At 39.1% G+C, this 21,348-nt stretch overlaps 1 protein-coding gene across 2 annotated transcripts; it reads left to right on the top strand.

Annotated features, from left to right (window-relative positions):
• shoc2 (SHOC2 leucine rich repeat scaffold protein) lies at positions 1-18,960 on the top strand. Of its 2 annotated transcripts, none has more exons than XM_004539149.3 (9): positions 1-96; positions 9,242-10,284; positions 10,792-10,929; positions 11,020-11,150; positions 11,303-11,491; positions 12,243-12,365; positions 12,676-12,813; positions 13,079-13,196; positions 14,206-18,960. In XM_004539149.3, exons 2-9 carry the CDS (start codon positions 9,618-9,620, stop codon positions 14,412-14,414), a joined length of 1,713 nt encoding a protein of 570 aa, XP_004539206.1. In that variant the 5' UTR covers positions 1-96; positions 9,242-9,617; the 3' UTR covers positions 14,415-18,960. The 2 variants fall into 2 exon arrangements, with proteins under 2 accessions (XP_004539206.1, XP_076741203.1); XM_076885088.1 differs by lacking the exon at positions 1-96 and adding an exon at positions 8,934-8,973.
• The last annotated feature ends 2,388 nt before the right edge of the window (positions 18,961-21,348 follow it).

The following is a 21,348-nucleotide window of genomic DNA, read 5'->3' as shown; positions in this document are numbered from 1 at the left end:
TGACGCAGTTTGGTGACCGGGGGAGGGAGGGGAGCAGAGCAGCAGTGTAGGAAAAGAGGAGGAAGCAGCAAGGATGGCGGAGTCACACCTCTGAAGGTAAAGCAGTTATTTTAGTACATTAACATTGGACGTTTTTATCCCCACAGCACGGTAACGCATTGCTCTAGATGTAACGTACTTGTCAGCCTCTCGTTAAGGCGTGTGTAACAGCGATGTGTCATTTTGCGGTGGCGAGTACGAACGCACTCTTTTGTTCAGCTTCGGAATGGCCGCTGTTTTTCACTGTTTTCTTTTTTCTCGGCTCATATTCACAACGGGAACGGCGCTTAGATTCAGCGTTACAGGTTGTCGGCTCTTCTGTGGCCTTGCGTGGCTGCTCGGGTCGGGATATCAGCTGCCTTCACGCCTTCACAGGATGTTCTCTTTGGGTATCTGCTACCCGTATGCACTCAGCTGGCTACAGCAGAGATTTCCCCCCCTTCGGTCGGGTCGGTCTACGTCCGACAGCCGCTCCGCTCGGGCCTGCGTTATACACACACACACACACACACACACACACACACACACACACACACACACACACACACACACACACACACACACACCTCTGCTAATGATTAAGCTAAGCGCTGGGTGTGAGTATTAAGGGCAAATCTCGACACCCTCTCTGCACGGTCTACCAAACACCCACCAATGGTCCTTTATTTCATTATGTGCTAATGACAGCTGTTTTGATTTTCCTTGTTTGGGGAAAAAAAAAGTACCGTTAGCTTGTAAGCTAAGTTGCTCGCTAGCTGACGGTAGCAATTTAGCAGTCTGGTTTAACTGACGTTTGCCGTGCCGTTGACGCTCAGCTTAGCTGTTTTTATTTCCTGCCTTGTTGTCAGTCGTCTTAGCAGGTTGCAGTTTCTCCCAGTTTAGAAAAGACTTTGAGACGTGTATTATATGTCTTAGTTTTATAAGTGGCTTAGCTAACAGAAGACATTTTAGCTTACTCGAGTTGGTTTACGACAAATAGTTGTCTAGCTTGTGCAGTTAGGTTAACAGTCACAACGTAGCATTATTAGCGTCAAGGTGTTACACTCACATTACTGATAATACACTGTCATACCCATATTAGGTGTTCATATCATGGAAATTGGGTGATATTGAAATGCGACTTCTCGACCTGGTAGCTACCGTTTCTGTCGGTAGTCTGTTTCCAGGGGTTTGCCATTTGCACACGTAGCCTACATGACCCCCCTCAACCTAGTGGGGTCATGTGGAGTTCTGTTTAGTGGCAACAGCGATAGCTGCCACCTCACCCCTGTTGTGCAATTTTGCGTCCTTCTATCATACGGAGATTCTATATTGACAGGCCTCAACTTACTGTGAAGTACCAGCAAGCAGATGACTGAATATTTCTTGAATCTGACTCTGAAACATTTCTTTGCTTCGGACGTGCTTTATTGCATTCTCTAATTAGCTGATATATCGGCACATGTATCATCTGATCCTAAAGGGATTATAATGGACAAACAAGGGAGAACAGTTCCACTCATGCCTGAATGTACTGACATTAGCAGATGGGCCCAAGATATCCTTAATGGATAACTTCATTAGTCTATGTGGGAAGTTCAAATAGCACTTTATGGTGGTGTTGTGGTTGTGTTGATGGACAAATGCATTAGCTTTTTCTGCAAAACCTTGCTTGAGTTCAGCCTCATATTTACATTGGCTAAACAAGTAGTTTCAGCTTACACACAGTCACACATGAGCATATCAGTCAGTTGTGAAGGGTGATCTAAAGGCTCATCCATAATTTACCGTTCTGGTCAAACAGGTTTGGCTGAGTAGTTGCATAATTTCACATGAGTTATGTCCTTTGTTGACTTATTAGGTTTTCCAGTCATACGTGTCTAGTTAAAATTGTCTTTCTTTTGTGGATTTTGTAGGGTTTAGCTAAGTAGTTGAACGATTGCTTGGATGGGGTTGTAGGCTTACTGCAATGTTAACACCCACTGGGCCATGTTTGCGTAGCAGGAGCAAGTCGGTTTGAGTTTATCCTTGGTACACTAGACTTTCTTGGTCTGACTAAGCACACCCAATACCACAGCATTAACAGTAACCTAGTTCTGACAACCGACCAAACCTTTTCCGTATGTGTGTGGTGTCTTCAGGTTGAACAGTCCCCCAAGAATTATGTTGTCATTTTACATGTTCTATGGCTTTTTCTTAGACTTCAGTATGTGTACAACATGTTTAGAATGAGGTGTAAAATAATAACAATAATCTCTGTGTATACTAGAGCCTTGGGGCTTACAGATGAGCCAAGTAAGGTTTCACTATGAGGATTAAGCCTGGGATATAGAACCTTTTGGTTACACATAACTCAGACCACATAACAACATATTAATTGCTAACCTGGTTATGATTTGTCTGTTTTCAGTGTCTGCTTCCTGAATATAAATGCACTTTTTTTTTTTCCTGTTGTTTAAGAACAAATGAACCCTTATCCAAGTCTTTTTAGAAAGAGATTGTCTGCTGTAATGTATTTATATTAACACAAAGGTACTATAGTGAGCCATGGGGTAACAGATGCTAAAAAAAACTAGCTAGCTTATTGCTAACTGCTGACTGGGAAATTATGGCTCAGCAGGAAATCTGCTCTGTAGCTACATCATAACCACAAACCCTTCTGAAACTCTACACCATAACCTGACGTGTACCTTCCTAGAAATGTAACTACACTTTGCGTCGATGCAGCAATATCTCTTGTGCATTTCTGGCTACTTTTTCACCGCAGGTTTTATATTTATCATTGAGAGAATAACAATCATTGTCTCAGTAATAAAAAATAATAAGCATAACATCAATATAAGGAGTCACAGATTTCAGCAAATTGCTGGATGTAGATTACTGAAACTATCAGAACTGATGTGAGGGAATGTTCAAAGTGCAAAATTAGAGTGATGCACATAGAGCAGAAAAGTTACACTGATCATTCTACATGGTGTCTGAGTTTCTTTACTTTTAGGAGCACCTTGGGGGACCTGTTGTTGTGACTTAGCATTATTTAAATACAATTAGGTTGACTTGGATAGGATAGGACATTGTCTTACATGCTAAACCAGCTGAAGACCTACTCTGATATTAGTTTACAGTGGAGTGTTTTAATTTATGTAATATTTATTGTAATAAGCCTTAATAATATGTATATAATTTCTTCTGAGAGATGAGTTTAAATGTTATTTGTTGAGAAAGTTTATGTTGAAAAAAAGATTTCAAGTAACAGCAGTTTTCTCTAGATATCACTGATCTTTTTTTCATTCAATAAGATGACCTTATTTGATAAGTTATTTTTCTTTTTGGTGCAAAATGAGATTTCAGGCATATCAACACTGCCAGAAATGTTATCTTAAGGTGGAGTCAGTTTGCTATCAGTGTGTGATTCAAATGGTTCAAGTTGGCAATTGCATGCAATCTTTTTATGCTAATACAACAATTAACTGTGATAAATGGTCAAAAATCAAATATCTATTGCTATCACATATTTGTATCATTTATCAGAAATTCATATTGAACTGCTACATTTACACTCAACAACTTTCCTAATAAAAAGGATTATAACCAGAATACATCCAGCTCAAAGCTAGCTGAGTCGAGTCTCCTGGAAACGCATTCAGACTGGTGGTAACATATTGGCAATGTGTCTGCATTTATAGCTTAGAAATTATTTGCAAACCTTTAGCAGTCTCACTTGAGTGATTGCAGTAAGTCTAAGTAAGACTGTGACTGTTTGCAGAAAGGTTGCCTCCTATCTGGCCACCTGTGCAGTTGCCTTGCGATCAAAAGTGGTTGTGATTGTGAAACACTCTCAAAATCTGAGCAACCATTCAGACACTACAGTATGCAAAAAAAAATTGATGCCATCACCAATTTTAGTAGATGCAGTGAGGTTGCTATCCTATTTTTACTTGTGAGTGAGCTGTTAGCTTGTTCTGAATTAGGAGGTAGCTTTGTCAAGCTGAGTGTGTTCAGATTTGTTTCCTTGTAGTTTCCTTGTAACAAAATGTAATATTGTTGGGCTAAAATTATCTCAGGATTGGTGGTGCACAAGAGTATTTTAATTTCTGTAATACATTATTGATATTTGGTGTCCCTGTATCGATAGGGTATTGGCAGTCGAAATATCAAAATCTCTCATATTTGTGTCAGTTTTTCTCCCACCCGTATTGGCTATAGCATATCCCCACTTGAAAGGTTGGTGTCACATATTGTCAGTCTTTAGTATTTGAATATATGTATTGCTGTTAGATTCTATTTATCATCATTTATCATTGTGCAGGAACCTAGCCAAGTGAGGGGCTTTTGAATGCTGCCTGCTAGAGCCAATGTTAAAATGATCCAAATTGAGCAGGACTCCAGTATTTATAGCCAACCATTACATTCATGCAAATAGGGACTTGCCTTAACCTAGTGGCTGAATATCTTGAATCTGTGGTTGTTCAACAGCGCTCTTACCTGTTGGTGCTTCTTCTTAATGTGTTCTGTTATTATCCTTCTGAAGTGATAATGTATTTGCTCATTTAAATATTAAGCCACTTAGTGATTTTTACAGAAACCACTGCATTTATTTGACACATACAAATCATAATACCCTTGTTTTGCTTAGGGAAATGTTTTACTGTCATTGCTACTGACAATGATGATACGATAATCACAAATTCAGGGTTTATCCTGCATACAAAGAATTTTGGTCCCACCAGAGAGGTTTTGGTCACTCCCAAAGGAAATGCTCCAGGATTTGAATAAAAATATTTTTGACTGTTTCATTCATTGAAGCATAAAATGCATTCTAGTTGATCAGATTGCCATAAATGAGACACAGTCTTTGCCTTATCTATGAGGCAACTGTTCTTTGGTGCTTAGTCCCAAGGACAAATTAAGCAGAATACCTATGAAATAAAAGTATATTTCTCCTTAGTTGACTGTATTCAGGTAAAATCAAGTGGAGCAAAGCTCAAAGGGAGGGGACAACATTGCTTTTCTCTCTTGGCTTCATTTTCGTTTTCTTTTACTTTTGTATGTAGCCTAAATGTTGGTCTTATGGAGCCAGGAGTTGCCCTAATCTCTTTCTTGTGCTTCAACTATATCAGCAAGAGACCAGCCAGTGCCTCGGACACGACTAACTCCACTATCAGCAGCAGAGCTTGTGGCATTCTGACCTTTGTCATCATATTCAGGATTGTTTTGGCAGCTGTCTTCCAAAAATTTGGGGTTGATATTGGTTCATTTTTGGATTAAGGAGCATCCACAGTTGTACTGGAATTTCATTTCCAGTAATGTGACAAGTTACCTTAAACTCTTTTTTTTTATCGGCACACACATGGTGAACCAAAAAAAGCAAAGGAGTGGAGAAAAATCAGAGAAAGTTTTCTCCATTCATTTGGATGTAGCAGGAGAAATGTTTTGTTACACATTCACGTGACTTCTTCAGTCTCAGTTCACTGTAGGTTTCCCTAACCTTATAAACAGTACTTTCGCATAATGACGAAAACTAGCACCACTGACTAACAGTGAGCCATGAGCTCAGTTTCACGATCATTACTATGCAAATAGTCGTGACCACTGATCAATGCTCATGTCTACCATTCACAGAGACGAGAGAAACAGATTTAAATGAAAGCAGAATGCATTGGACTCTTAACTGCACTGATTTGAAATCAGTGTGCATATTGTGTGCATAACATACAACAACTCTTATAAGTCTATAACTGCATTCAAATCTATACAGATGATTTTTTTTTTTACTTGCAGTTTGTTATAGCCATAAAGAAGTAAAAGGACAGGTACGGAGAGTACAACCATAAAAGGAAGTTGCTTGCACAGTTTGGTTTACATTGCTCTAGGAGTTGGACTGGCCTGGGTATTCTCATTTTCTTTAAATATGTAGTACACAGGTATGCCTGTTAGAGACAGTATTAGCTGTTTAACTTATTTATGACAGGGAAAAAGAGCAGTGGATACATCATTTTATTATTTACAGAAACACACTACAAGGCTTTCTCTCATGTAAGGGGTGCTACTATTGACCAAACATTTCTTTTACCCAAAAGGTCATATGACCTGTTGTTGTGGGAACTTCATGCTTTGAAAACCACTTCTAAAGATTACTCTCAGCAGTCCTAACCTTTTCACTTAGCTCTGATCCTGAGCCAAACCTGCCTCTCTTTTTGCTGCAGCTTAGCCTGTACTAGTGCTGGAGAGCTTACACAGTCATCAAGGTGCACCAGCAAGAGGCTAAACAGAGACGGCTGCCAGAGAGAGGCTGTCTTAGTTTGTCACATAAAGATCCAAAGGACTGTGTTTTGTCTGGGAGTATTTGAGACAAGTACCACACATGTATATTCTTTAACATCCGTTCTTGTTTGCTCTGGACATCTAGGGCATAAGTATTGCCTCAGGAGTCAATATGATCATTTCGTTGTAAATTTTGTATGGGGTGGTTAAGTGGGGTGTTAGACTTAGAACAATGCAATGTTTGTTTTGTAGTTGGTGTGAGGTTATGCTTGAGTGAATTAAACAGATTTCTTGATCTGGCAGAGCACACTCAATATCTTAATTATAATGACAGCATATGAAACCTGTTTTTTTAAGGAAGAATATTGTCAGTGTATCTTGTTTAAATGCCAGTGAAACACAATAAGAGAAACATGTTCCGGCAGTTTTCTAGCAATGTCGCATGTTCAGTACAACAATGAGTCTACTATAAGTAGTTAACTTAAGTGGGTAGATATCAGCTGAACAGCTAAAACGGTATAAAGTCAACCTTTGCTGACTCTTGACTTGTTAACCGTAGAGCTGTAGTAGCATCCATCATCCTCCCCCCCTTGAATAAAACATTTCACCTATCTTACCCATCTCGCCTGACCTCTATTCCATACCCTTCTCACACAGCTGAGTTTTTCTACTGACAGAAAAACCAGATGAAGAAAAAAGTCACAGCTCCAATCACATAAGTTGAGAGACTGGTCTGCAATCTCCCGGTAACCAGTTATGTCTGATAAAAGATACAGAGGAGGTGGGTGGAGGGTTGCTCAACCGGTTTTGACTGGTTGCGTGAGGTTTCTGTGAAATTGACTAAGTATTCCTTACCATTGGCAAGTGGTTTCAGGAGGCTGCTTGCTGCTATCGCCAAGTGAAATTGGTTGCAAAGAGCTATACGGTGCTGCACTGAAACCCTCTGTGCAATTGCTTTGGTCAGTAGGTTGCTGTGGTCACTTGTAGTTTGTATGAAATACACAAATATGTCTGAAAACATTTGCTGACCTTCAAGCAGTTGTGAAAGTGTGATACAAACTCGAAATGGACAGTTTTTTTCATTTAAAATAAAAGTCCTTAACACTAGGGCTGCCACAAACGATTATTTTGATAGTCGACTAGTCACCGATTATTTTTGCGATTAGTCGACTAATCAGATCATCATCCATTGAACGTAAAAGTACAGCTTATTGCACCAGCAGCATCTGCTCTTATATAACTATCATTAGCTTACAGCTTTAAGTGTTTAAGGTCTGTGCTAACTAAAAATAAAGACAAGATGATAGTTAATTGAATTCTAATTAAATGTGCAGATTGTTTCGGTGGAGTTTAATAAACTCAGCCGATTTACTCAGGAACAAATAAAATACTGAAAAAAGCCAAACAATAACATTTTTAAGTTATCTAAGTGACTTGTATATGTTTAACCTGAGTAGGGCGGTGGGTTTGAAAACGATCTGCCGGGAGTCCGGTGCTCTCATGGCCCCCGGCTAGCTATCGAGCTAGTGGGTAACAGACGCCTCCGAAAACGTCGGAGCGCTTTTGAAAATATGTGGTGTCTTGATAAACTGAGCAGATATTTGAGGTTTACACAGCTACATTCTCGCCTGAAAATATGTTAAACGTTTATTTTGTGACCCAGAAAGAATAATAAGAGTAATATTAAAACTAACTAGCTGCCGCCATTGTTGACAACTGCGCTGGGCCGCGCTATGAATTCTGGGACACAGTTTCTTCTTCTTCGGGGTTTAACGGCAGCTGGCATCCTTGTACATGCAGTGCTGCCATCTTCTGTTTCAGTCCGTTATTACACTCTTAAATCCTGCTACTTATTCCTGCTTTTGGGATCTTACAAAGCTTCAAATGACGCGTCGACTATTAAATCAGTCGTCGACGATTTTGATAGTCGACGTAATCGTGACTAGTCGACTAATCGTGGCAGCCCTACTTAACACTCAAACCACCATGTTTCAAAAATTGCAACTTTTTACTTTGAGGGTGAGTGGTCTGAATTTCCTATTTGTATTACACTCGTTAACAGCAGCAACCTGCTAGTGATCAAATCAATCACCCTCTTTTCAGTTCTTGCAAATTCACACACTGGCAGCCAGCAGCCTGTTGTCAGACGGTCTGGGAATACACGCTTCTCCCTAGCAGCCAGATGTTTTCAGGGGATCACTGCCTGGTTTCTAGACCTAGATGACTAAGGCCTAATGAGATAAGATAGAAGAGCATCTCAGTAGTCACATTAAGCTCTAATTCAAAAATCAGTACGGCGGTCAGAAATATCCTCCTGTTTTCTGTCAGTAGATGATGATGGTTCGCTACAGCTGCTTCACTCACATTAATTTCGTGCCTTTGCAAACCCAGACATCTCTGTGTTGCATGTGTTGATTCTATGGAGAAATGATAGTGAAGGCAGATCCAATTTATTAAACTTTCATAATGATGATAATGGTAATAATGATTTAATGCATTAAAGAGGAAATGCAATAAAAATTACCTATGCTATCGCCGCTCATTTTTACAATCTTTGATCTCGACATTGTCATATATCAGCACAACTCTAAGGAGCATGTTTACATTTTATTCTCTTTTTTTTCTCAGTTTTCATATACACATATTCTGATCTTTGCCCACTACAAGAGGACTAAAGATTTATTTTAAATGGTAATGAGAACTGCATTCTTTTAGTAGGAAACACTTTTAAGATTCATCATCAGAGTAGAAAATATTTCTAAACATTTTGTTCCTAGAAGTTCTTTCAAAAAGGGGTATTTCTTTTTGTCAGAACTGCCAGGAAAGAGTTAAAAGAAACAAAAATTGTGTGAGAAAGTGACTGACAGCTAGTTAAAATTTACTGTCAAAATCCAAAGTGTTATATTTGTAAAGTGTAAAAATTGCCAATTTAAACAAAATTTCTGTTTTTCTCCCACAGCAAACGTCGAAGGAATTTTAAAAGAAAAAAACAAACCTTCATTAACCTTTGCAACGGGAAAGAGCTTCCATCCGAAGGTCCTGGGATCGTGTGCTGTTCAAACACTTAAGCATGTGGCCTATGGATGCCACAATCCAGCTACTTCAAAGGATTTTTTCTCCCATGGCATTTTAACAAAGGGACAAAGTATCATAAGTATCCAAAAAGTCTTTGGATCCAAAGGCCTTTATTCCAAGGGTAATTGTAAATGTGTGGGCCTGCACAGGAATGTGTTTTTTAAAAGCCTCTTTGGCTGTCTGTCCTGTTTTTTTGGAATAAGTGACCTGACAAGAGAGACTCCCATGAGCAATCTTGTAGGTTCCCCGATAACGTCGACATGAGTAGTACTTTAGGTAAAGATAAAGAAACGAAAGAAAAGGACCCCAAAGGTGGTCCGGCCGGCTTAGTGAAGGATGGGGGCAAAGACCCGAAGACCAAAGGGAAAGATGCCAAAGAAGGAAAGAAGGACACCAGCAGCTCAACACCAGGTGTTGCCTTCTCCGTTGACAATACGATAAAGCGGCCAAACCCAGCAACAGGTACACGCAAGAAGTCCAGTAATGCAGAGGTGATCAAAGAGCTTAACAAATGTCGGGAGGAGAATTCGACGAGACTGGATTTGTCCAAGCGGTCCATTCACACTCTGCCCACTTCCATTAAGGAGTTGACACAGTTGACTGAACTCTACCTATACAGCAATAAGCTGCAGAGCCTGCCAGCTGAGGTGGGTTGCCTATCAGGCCTGGTCACTTTGGCCCTCAGTGAGAACTCCCTGACCAGTTTGCCTGACTCCCTGGACTCCCTGAAGAAGCTTCGAATGCTTGACCTCCGACATAACAAGCTAAGAGAGATACCACCAGTCGTCTATCGCTTGACATCTTTGACCACGCTGTACTTGCGCTTCAATCGCATTACAACAGTGGAGAAGGACATCCGAAACCTATCCAAACTCACCATGCTCAGCATTCGTGAGAACAAGATCAAACAGCTACCCGCTGAGATAGGTGAGTAAAATGGAAATGAATTTTTCAGGTGAAGGAAGGACAAAAGACAGCCTTTTTTCACTGACTGTAAGAAGATTCCAGTGTAAGGGAGTGATTGACCATGGATTTGAAATATTTAGCTGTATTAATTTTCAATCAGGGTGTACGTTGTGATGGCCATTTTTTTAATGTATATGATTCTACAACACCCCTATACACAGTCTCCTTCAGCTCCAGCAGTACTACATAGACCATTACTAAATTCCAAAATCCCAAACTAATAACAGCGTTGTAATTGTCAATGTTCTCTCTAACGTACTGTAGTGCATTTAAAAATTGTTGCTGTTAACTTGGCTGTTCCAATTCGGGGGAAAAAAAATCAGTTCTGCACATTTAAATCTGTATTTTAATTCTCTTTATGTGGAATGAGACAAAAGGCTTAGAAGTTGTCAGTGAGGCCAGTGTATAATATTGAAAACACCCTTGTTGAATTAGTAGTTTTTGTATTTTGTATGCATCTTCTTGCAGGGGAGCTATGCAGCCTCATTACTCTGGACGTTGCCCATAACCAGTTGGAACACCTACCGAGGGAGATTGGAAATTGCACACAGATAACTAACCTCGACTTGCAGCACAATGAGCTCTTGGACCTCCCAGAGACTATAGGTAATATAACTACATCATTTGTATTCATCAGTTTGTGAATCCAGCTACATTTAATAATGATGCAAAAAATGTTTTTGGTTACTATTTCAGGAAACTTGGCAAGCATAAATCGCTTAGGTCTGAGGTACAATAGATTGTCAGCTATTCCCAGATCTTTAGCGCTATGTCGAGAACTGGAGGAGCTAAATCTTGAAAACAACAACATTTCAGTGTTGCCAGAGGTAAGTAGACCATGGATTTTTATCACAAATGTAATATGATATGTTTGTGGTCTACTTGTGAATATATCCAGTGTAAAACCCAACCGCATATACCAACAGCCTTGTCCTGCTCATATGATTCCTGCCATGCTACTGTTTCTGTATTTGGCCAGGGTCTGCTGTCAAGTTTGGTCAATCTGACGAGTTTAACACTGGCAAGAAACTGCTTCCAGTCGTACCCTGTGGGTGGGCCATCCCAGTTCTCAACCATTTACTCTCTCAACATGGAGCACAACCGTATCAACAAGATACCCTTTGGCATCTTTTCCAGGGCAAAAGTGTTAAGCAAGCTTAACATGAAGGTATAGTTACACGCTTGTAATACAATATACAATTAATATCTTTTGGTTAAATTATCTCCATTTTATCTGCTGTTGTTTTATTTTTGCCAAAGTCTGGTGGTAGTAAGGTATCACAAGAGGATAAAACGGGTGAATATTAAGCCTGGTTTTTACCGCAGACATATTTGACTTGTCGTAAAAAGAAAGGTCCAGGTGGACAATGGCTCTGTTATTGTCAAGTGTTCCAGTAAGCTGTGACTGTGAGCTAGCATGAGCAATACTAGGAGGCTGAAACTGAGGGAGCTAAATTGAATTTGAACATTATTGAATCTGTGCTGTGACATGTTAAAATATCTTCAGAGAAGAAAAACCACAGGAACATCAGGTATTGAACTGAAGCTTTGTTATACCTGAGCAATATGGAGTCACATACAAAAAGTTATGCACTCCTGTGAATTCATAGAAAATTTTGATATTTAACAAAGCAACAAATCAACATTCTGCACTTTTGGAAAGTTTGCTTTTACAGTAGTTCTAATAAAAGTGAGGTAGAACGATAAAAGTTCATGGAATCATTAAATATATCGAAGTCAAATATCTGTTACGTGGAAAAAAACACACGGTGAGTACTCTTAAAGTGTCATTTCAAAAGAATATGTTTTATTGTAAGAAGCATATCTAATGTAATCCATCAGTCTGCTCACCCTATTTTGTTGACTCACTGAATAGTCAGTTATATTGCTAATAACGCTTTTCCTTTGTCTTCGCTCAGGACAACCAGTTAACAGCACTGCCTTTGGATTTTGGTACATGGACTAGCATGGTTGAACTTAACCTGGCCACCAATCAGCTGACTAAGATCCCAGAGGATATCTGTGGTCTTGCTTCTCTGGAGGTGAGTCTTTCATACATAAATGTTGGGTGATTTTTTTTTTTTTTTTTTTTTTGATTTTTTTTAGTATCTCAGCACAATATCTAAGAGATGATATTTGGTACAGATTTATAATAAATTATGAACATTGGGAACTTATCTTTGAGGCTAGTGATTTATTAAATAAACTCATATCAGCCGCTGTTGCTTTTTCTGGGTTTATTTTTTGGTTTAATTGTGATGTTTAATTGTTTAATTCTGTGAATCATTATATTTAATAGTGCCAAGCTGTCTGATTGTTCCTTATTAAAAAAACCCCTCATTGTCTTCACAGGTGTTAATTTTGTCCAATAATCTTCTCAAGAAGTTACCACATGGTATTGGGAATTTGAGAAAGTTAAGGGAGCTTGACTTGGAGGAAAACAAGTTGGAATGTCTACCTAATGAAATCGCTTATCTGAAAGATTTACAGGTAAGCCTACCATTGCTAAAATTGTCTGGTTGCTCTGATTTCTGTTGTATATGAATCAGAATCAGTTGTTTTAACAATCTTAAAAACTGAGATCCTAATCCTTTATCATAGAAATCACTTTAGTTTTAAGGAGCAGATACAGCACAGCCTGTCTACACATTAGATAATCATCCACAGTTGGTCTCCAGCTGGTAAATGCTGTGGCATACAGTGGAATCAGAAGCCTTTTTACAGTTTCATTGTGCTGTCTCTACCTTCGTTTCAGAAACTGGTGTTGACAAATAATCAGCTGACTATGTTACCCAGAGGAATCGGCCACCTCCTCAACCTGACTCATCTGGGTTTGGGGGAGAACCAGCTGCAACACCTTCCGGAGGAGATTGGTCAGTACTCCTCTTATACCCATTCTGAAAATCTCCTTTATGACAAAGAAAATACATGTAACCATTATTTTTTTCCATAAAGGCTAAGCGTAACCATTAGAGTTCAAGAGCTTAACAGTCCACAGTATGTGCCACCTCTGACCCTTCCTCCCAGTGACTGGACCAATCTGGATAGCTTTGTTAGTGTTGCGTTAAGCCAGAGATTAAAATGAGTGGGGAAAGAAGATAAGGTTAGTGTATTTTTAGAGTGTTTAGGCAGAGAGAAGAAGTAGGTTATAGATGTGGTATAGAGGTATTTGGATTTTCTTTTGAAGCAGTAACAGTGCAACATTTATAGTTTGTAAGACTTAAAATTTGTATAGCTAATGAAGATTGGAGGTTTTGCCCTTACCATCTTAATGGCCATTAATGATTTTTTCTGAGCTTGGTTTAATTTGGCCTTTCTAATATGAATGAATTATGTTGTTGCCCTTCATATTCACTAACATGTGAAGCCTTTCAAAAGGACACTAACTGGCAGTTTGTATTATTACTAGTTGCAACATTAGGTATCATGATCAGTAAAGTTTATTGCAAAACATTACAAGGAAACCTCTTGCAATATAAATAAAATACTTTTATTCTTGACGTGGTAGTTGCTACAGCAGCTTTGCACAGTTTCATTCTTAATAATCCTGGATTATCTTTAACTGCACTTAGGTGCCCTGCTTTTAGCCCAAGTTTATTCTCATTGGCTGTCTCTTTGAACAATAGATTGGTGATGCTGTTTTGCTCAGAGCCAGGGGTGTCTAGCGGAGATGACCAGAACCTAATCTGACCTGAGCTTTTGGCGCGCTGGAATTAATTGCACTTATGCGTACCTCATTTGCTATTTCATGAGTGCTTAAAGTGCATCAAATCTAATATACTAAATAAAGGAGCTATCATTGAAAAAAAATTATTTTATTGACACAGTTTCCCTGGATGACAGTATACGCTTAAACTAACACTGCATAATGTCTGTCCTCAGGCACACTGGAGAACTTGGAGGAACTGTACCTCAACGACAACCCCAACCTGCACAGCCTTCCATTTGAGCTGGCCCTCTGCAGTAAACTGTCCATCATGAGCATAGAGAACTGTCCCCTCACCCATCTGCCACCCCAGATTGTCGCAGGAGGCCCTTCCTTCATCATTCAGTTCCTCAAGATGCAGGGACCATACCGTGCCATGGTCTGAGCCAAGAGCAGCTCAATGCCAGTCCTGATTAACTGCAAACCCTCCACTTGCTCTGCACCCTTTTGCCTGCCCACCCTCATTATGTGTATCATACACTGTAAAGAAAACACACTCGTCACAACAGGTGTCGGTGGGGCAAATAAAAAGAGGATACTGAGGAGGAAAATGTTTCTTTTTATCATCCTTAGGCAGAAGCAAAGCAAACCTTTGGAGACTTGACTTCTGTGTTTCTCCAGTTTATCACGGTCATTTTAGGACGCCAGTCCATCACCCGTAACTCGTCTTTCATTCCGAATCATACAAGAGGAATTATTTCCATCTATTTGCCAAAACTGAAGATATATAAAGTTATATATATTGAGTAACTGTGAGCTAAGTGGCAAGTCTTTCAACCATATAAACCATGCTCCCATTGCCAATGTATTTATGGTAATTACAAGCATCTATTATGTGAGCAAGGATACAATTGTATGCAAAAACAAACAAAAAGTCTTTGGAACTTTTAATTTACTGCTGCTGCCGTGATTTTTAACGTCATCTTGTTATATATTCTTTTGACTCTCCCATTTTTAAAACATTTTTTTTAAACCTCATCTTCCCTTGACATAAATTGTGTTAATTGCTTCTTGACTATAGAGAACAAAGGTCTAATGATGGTGTTCTTTTTTTTTTTTTTTTTTTTTTGGCATTTTGTTTTGTTTTCTTTTTTTAACCTTTTAATTTTTTTTTAAATGTGCCTATGTCTAGAGTGAACCAGTGGTTTATTTCTAAACACGGTTGACCACAAGAGTACAAAGACATAAATTATTTCGGTAACTTTTTTTTTTTTTTTTAAATTACTGCTGTTACTTTTTGTTTTTACTTTTTTAGGGTCTTTTTTTAAAATAAATAGCAGCAGGAGATAGTAAATGCATACATAGAGAAATGCCAATCACACATGCTTGAAAAACAGAAGCAACTTGGACTTTTCTCCAAAGCAGGCAGTGCTGTGGGCCCTGTCTATATTGATTTTATGTGACAAAAAGGTATTGAGAAACATCAGCGCATACATAGGTGATGGGATAAATGATGTTTTTATATATTAATACAAATACTGGTTGTTGCCTTGAGTGCAATTTTTAGTTATGTTTACTTGTTTGATATTATCTTCAGTGTTGGGTTGCATAGCGGTCATCCAGTTGATCATTGACCAACATATCAAGCGTTTTTAAAAGACGTTTTGAGCTTCTGGAGCAAGTGGTGAGTGTATGAGAGTTTAAAAAAAAAAAAAAAAAAAAAGAAGAAAAACATTTATAATAAAACATTGGCCGGTAACTTCTTGAAAGTTCTTTCTTTTTTCTTTTTAAAAGATGTCTTTAATTTTCTGTAGTTTGTTTTCACAGGGTCGAGTTAAGAATCTTAATAGCATCATGCAAACTATTCCCTTGATTTGTATTGATTTGTAACTTAACTTTTTTTTAAAGATATCTTTGTTGTCCCACACTGTCCCAGCAATGCTGCTGCTTGTATGCACTTTTTATTTGCATTCTCTATATTAAGACAAAAAAAAAAATCAGTAGTCTCTCATTGATTATTTTTGAATGGGGGCATTTTGTTTCAGAAGTATTTTATTTGTTAAACGGTTGTAAATTTGTATCAATTAAATATAAATGCTGAGTTTCACTGGCTCAAAATAAATGGTAACTTTCTTTGGGGAAGGTTTTCCTTTCAGTCGCAAAGGAACCTGCTCTCTTGAACTGTAAAAAAAAAAAAAAAAAAAAAAGGTCTCTGGGTGTGAGACAGTTTTAATATTCACATATCCTGCTTTCTCTGTTGCAAGCATAACAGCTAACTGCATTTCAAATGAGCCCAGTTTATTTTAAATCAATTTGTTTTGGGGTTTTTTTTTGTTTGTTTTTTTTATTCAAAATGATAAAATGTGCTTTCAGTTAGTATTATCTCCTGTGACTGTGCATTTTAAGAATCCAACAAAAGGAAATCAAACCAAACCTTTTTTGTTTCCTTAAGATGTTTTGCATCCCAATTCTATATTCAATCATGGATCTTTTTTTGTATTGACATGTGTGGGCCTACTTTCTCTGCAGCAGCTTGGTGTGTTTTAGTGGGTTGTGTTGGCCACTCTTCTCAACAGGAAGCCCAAGTGACGTGAGCACCACAGCTCACGTTGGAGTTGGGTCGGGTCAGGGTTGGGGGAACAATGAAACGCTGCTTCTAATTTACCAGCAGAACCTGTTGCTGCTTTTCATGGACTTAAACATATGCTGTTCCGAGACAGAGGGAGCCGAGTAGGGCAGGAGAAGGGAAAACGATCCACTCCCAAGAACGATAGAGACTTCACTCGAAAACCTGACAAGGGACAAATCCACTGACCTTTTCGGTTAAGCATCAGGCCCGGTGGTTTTCACACAGATCAAATCGTTCGGACACAACGATGAGACAACACAAGGTGCATATTTGAGCTTAACGCAGTTACAGTACAAGACTGTCGGAAAAAGACAAAAAAAATTGTAAAAAGGGCTTTCTGTGTTCACGCTCAACAACACACCGGAGGCATTGCATTCCTGGGTTTTATATAAAAGCTTTGGAAGTTTCTTTTGTTTTGTGTGTGTATTTACTTTTAGCTGTAAACAATTGTGTGAAAAATGCCTTCAACGAGTACTCAAAAGTGAGATGTGCATTAGGTATGCAGCGTGAGCGCTGTGACCCATTTTTACATTCAGTCTCTCTGTTTTACTTTATTCATGTGCCATTTTGCAAGGCTGAGAATGCCAGGGTATGAAGAGACGAGATGACGGGAGGTGAGGCACGAACTGAGCGGGGCTGATCGAGTGGAGAGCATTTATCAGATCGTGGAATGTAGTTTTAATGTTCTGAGGAGGAGATGGAGATCACCGACCTGTCCATTCAGTTCCAGGTGCTGACTTGTTGCTGCAGGTGGTGATGATGTATTGCGTACTGGTGCATCCAAAATAATTGGAGTATTTTGTTTATTTTTCTATCGTTTGTGATTTTAGGCCATCGAGAGCATCACAGAATCAGTCATTTTGCTCCTTTTGCTTTTTTGTTTCTGGATCATGAGTCATCATTTTCTTGCCTTGTTATTTTGTACAGGAAACAAGCATGTTGAACACATTTGACATGATTTGTCTGGGTCAGAATCGGGCGTTTTTGCATAGAAGATTTCGATTTAGTGGCTATTTGGTGTATCTGCAAATGCTCCCTTTTTGTATATTGCAAAGGGTGTCGAAGCATTGTGTGGCAATGCTTATCCTACTTAATCTACATTGACAAGCAGCCTTAATGGTCTTTTTTTATGTGTTTGTTTGGCTATTCCTTGTGTCTATGGCCACTGACTGTACTTGATGACAAGCAACTGGTTGTTACAATGTAAATTTGGGTCTAGTTTCTTCTGTCTTATTTTTCCTTTTACTCTGTACAGTAATCTGACGTTATGGTAGGCTCAGTATTACAAAATCTGTAATGTGATGAGTTTTTCAAGAAAACAGAGAGCGCAATGGAAGATGATGCCATTATGCTACCAAGTGGATGTGCATTAGCTTACGTCTCCCTTGTCTTTGGCATTAAAAGGGAATTCCACCAACACTGACTTGCATTGTTATTTTGCGAAAGAACAACGTATTTATTTTTTTAATATCTTATCTCTGCAGTTATATCAGGTTTAATTCAGGAGTTTTGCAGAGAGACTAAACTTAATTTCTTAAAAATAAATCTATACTGAGATTAGGTAGTTTTGGACATGTTTTCAGAAACACAACAAAAAAATTCCAGGTTTGTTTCCACATGAGGGAACATGGATTCATAATTACTCATCTTTTTTGTATATAAACCGAGTCAGCTTTGGTGGAATGGCCCTTTAATGTGAAGCTGTCCAATCTTTCCCAGTGCATACTTATCTGAATCGCACCCAGCCACTGACACATCCTCCTGTAGTATCTCCATACATTTACTTGACTGCCTTATGTGCACCAAGCAAAACCTTTATGACCGCTTGATTTAATCCACAAAAACAGTCATTTTTTCTTTTATTTCCTTTTTACGCCAGTAAAGAGATGCGGGTCCTTGGACATAACAGATTTTGGATGAGTTGTTTCTTGACTGGACGAGCAGACGCAGACATGACTACCTCTATGTGAGTCTTCATTGCTAACCAGTGACCAAGATCCAGTCTGAGGTGTTTCCACCTGTGTACAGCTGTGTGTTTGAAACAGGAAATCTGGACCAGCAATTAAACAACAGTCTGTTTTACTAAGCACCCCCACCCCCCTCCGATGTTTTATTTGTTTGGATATATATGCCTTTATTAAGCATTATTTGGCAATTGGAAAAGAAGAGAAATACACCGACTCTTGTGCTTGGTTGTAAATGACAAACTTAATCAATGCCGCCCCATTGTAAGAAAATTATTCTGATACCAACTAGCTGCAGAGTACTACTTTGCAAATGAGTGAAAATGACCATGTTTGGTGATGTTCTGTATGTACATACATCTTTTTAACTGTAATAAACTGAAAAATATTTACAAATTCATGTGCTTGTATTTAAATTTCACATTTTTTAGAGTCAGGATTCCCCCCCCCCCCCCCCCCATTTTTCTATCGTTTTGTTTCCATTTTGTATTTCAGACAGACATCACAGCATGGGAATATTAAGTTAATATTAACGTTTCCCTAATGTTAAAGGGTAACAGTAATCAGAAGTTAAAAGAGACTTGAAATTAATAAGCTGTTTTTTCCCCCACCATGATGAAAAAACATGAGAGCAAATCCAAAACATCCACATGATTTATTAAAGGAAAGTGCAAGTAAAAACTCATCGTGCTTAATCGTCATCAATCATCATGCTCTGAAAATCAAAACTTACTATAGGCTACTCACCTTTAAAACACAACATCAATAATTTCTAAAATAGCAGAAACCAACCAACCAAATAAACACACAAATTTTTTTTTATGTAACCACAGTGGCAATTTTAAGAGGTGGTTGTGCTGTTAAAATGTGGCAACAGCAAGCAGCTGTACAGAGAAACAGTTCCAGTTAGTGGGACATGCACTGGGGCTTCATCACTGGTGGTGTGGGACTTTGCCTTGATAAGAAACTTTTGTAAGAGCTAGTAGTTTCTTCAATAACAAATCATTAAGATTTATCGTAGCCCAAAATGCAATCCGTCTAAAAATACAAAGAAAGAAAAATCTATTTATTAATTTGTAATAAAAGTGTAACGCGCGGCGGACACTAAAGCGGTCGCGCCAGAATGTCACGCTAAAAAGAAAGATTCTTTAAAATACAAGGGGGAGCAAGCGAGTCAGATACCACAGGCACAGAGAGGGAGCAGGTCTGATCAGAAACAGTTTATTACTAGGCCAGGGAGCACAAATAAAACACCCTTAAAATGTACATAATAAAATGTTTGCTCTCTACTAAAAACAATTCTAAAACCCATAAAACTACCATTTTCTACATTCACTAAAACCCCCCCTGCTATAATTAGGCCACATGTTCATTATGGGTCCATCAGCAGGCCAGGAATTCCTCCTTTAGAGCAGAGTCCACGCCAGCCCCGTCTTCAGCAAAGAAAGAGCCACCCATCTTCTTGTCCTTCCGCTGGCCCATCACTTCCCAGCCCGGCTTGCGTTCTGCACCCGAATCCATGATGCGACCACCGCCACAGCTCCCCTTGCATCGGTGTCCTGCAACATAACAAATAGGGGCCAGAACAATGGTCCCAGAAGCGGCCCTGGCTCATGGCCATGGTGACCCTCTCCCAATCCAGCTGCACCCAGTAAACAACAGTAGAGACCCTACTCACAAATGCAGGCAGAGGTAAACCTCTGCCCTGCTGTCAATCACACGCGTTGTCTCTTACTGTTGCCGTTCCATGAGGTCAGGACTTGGTCGCCACATCACACTGGCCGTCTTGCATTAACCTTCCAGTCTGGGACCTCTCTCCTTCGGTGCCCAGCTAGCCTGTTTTTAAAAGGTCTTTACACAGCTGATAGGCCACCTCTGGACACACCCCTGCCTCAGCAGGTGGTCCCTATCAGCTAATTTGTCCCATGTGCAGCCAGTCCACAGTGGATAAAAACCATGTCACATAAAACACTAAAAACCATGCAATAGAAACAGAATAAAACCATGCAAATAAAACACTCATAAATAAACACTAAAAATCAGAATAAAAACAATATACAAGATAAATACAAATTTCCACTGTGTGACAAAAGTACACTCTTCTAATGTTCTAAATGAAATAAACAAATGTTTTTCCACTGGTTCCACTTAAGCAGTGGAAGCAGTCTTTGTGTGTCACCCCCGGGGACGATTTCAGCACTCACTGCACAACACGTTTCCTGTTTGTTTTGCATCGCTGCTGACCTGTGCCAGAGCTGAGTCTGTTCTCATTCACAGCTCATCTTGGAAGTGCTGATGTGATTCATTATTCACCTGTGCAGAGAATACAGCTGCAAACGCCACTGATGATAACGGAAAGAAATAGGTTGCTCTAATCTTAAGTATTGCCCGCGGTTTGTCTGCATCCAGCATTTCTCACTTGTCAGGTTGATGACATGCAGCATTGCCACAGATGTTCTCACCATATATCTATAATTCACTTTCAGACTGGCTATTTTCACCTTGCCTTTGAGGTTAATACGGTTTCATTTATGCTACATAATGTGTAACGAAAGATGGTAAAAGAGCAGCAGGTGCATTTTACACAATGTTTGTTTGTTTGTTTGTTTTTTTTAAGTAATCACAGTCTCTCTAACGGCCTGAAGCTGTATCGGTGTCATCAGTCCAGTGCAACACCGCCCCCTGCTGGGGAGATGAAATTGTTTTCTAACTTAAGCTCGAAACGGGGTTTTCTTCTTTTTTCTTGTATTCATTTCATCTTTTTAAATAAATCTATAATAATACTC

Source organism: Maylandia zebra, linkage group LG6 (genome assembly GCF_041146795.1).
Source record: "Maylandia zebra isolate NMK-2024a linkage group LG6, Mzebra_GT3a, whole genome shotgun sequence".
NCBI lineage: Eukaryota > Metazoa > Chordata > Actinopteri > Cichliformes > Cichlidae > Maylandia > Maylandia zebra.
Note: the sequence above shows the minus strand (reverse complement) of the source record. Positions and strands in the feature narration are given on the sequence as shown.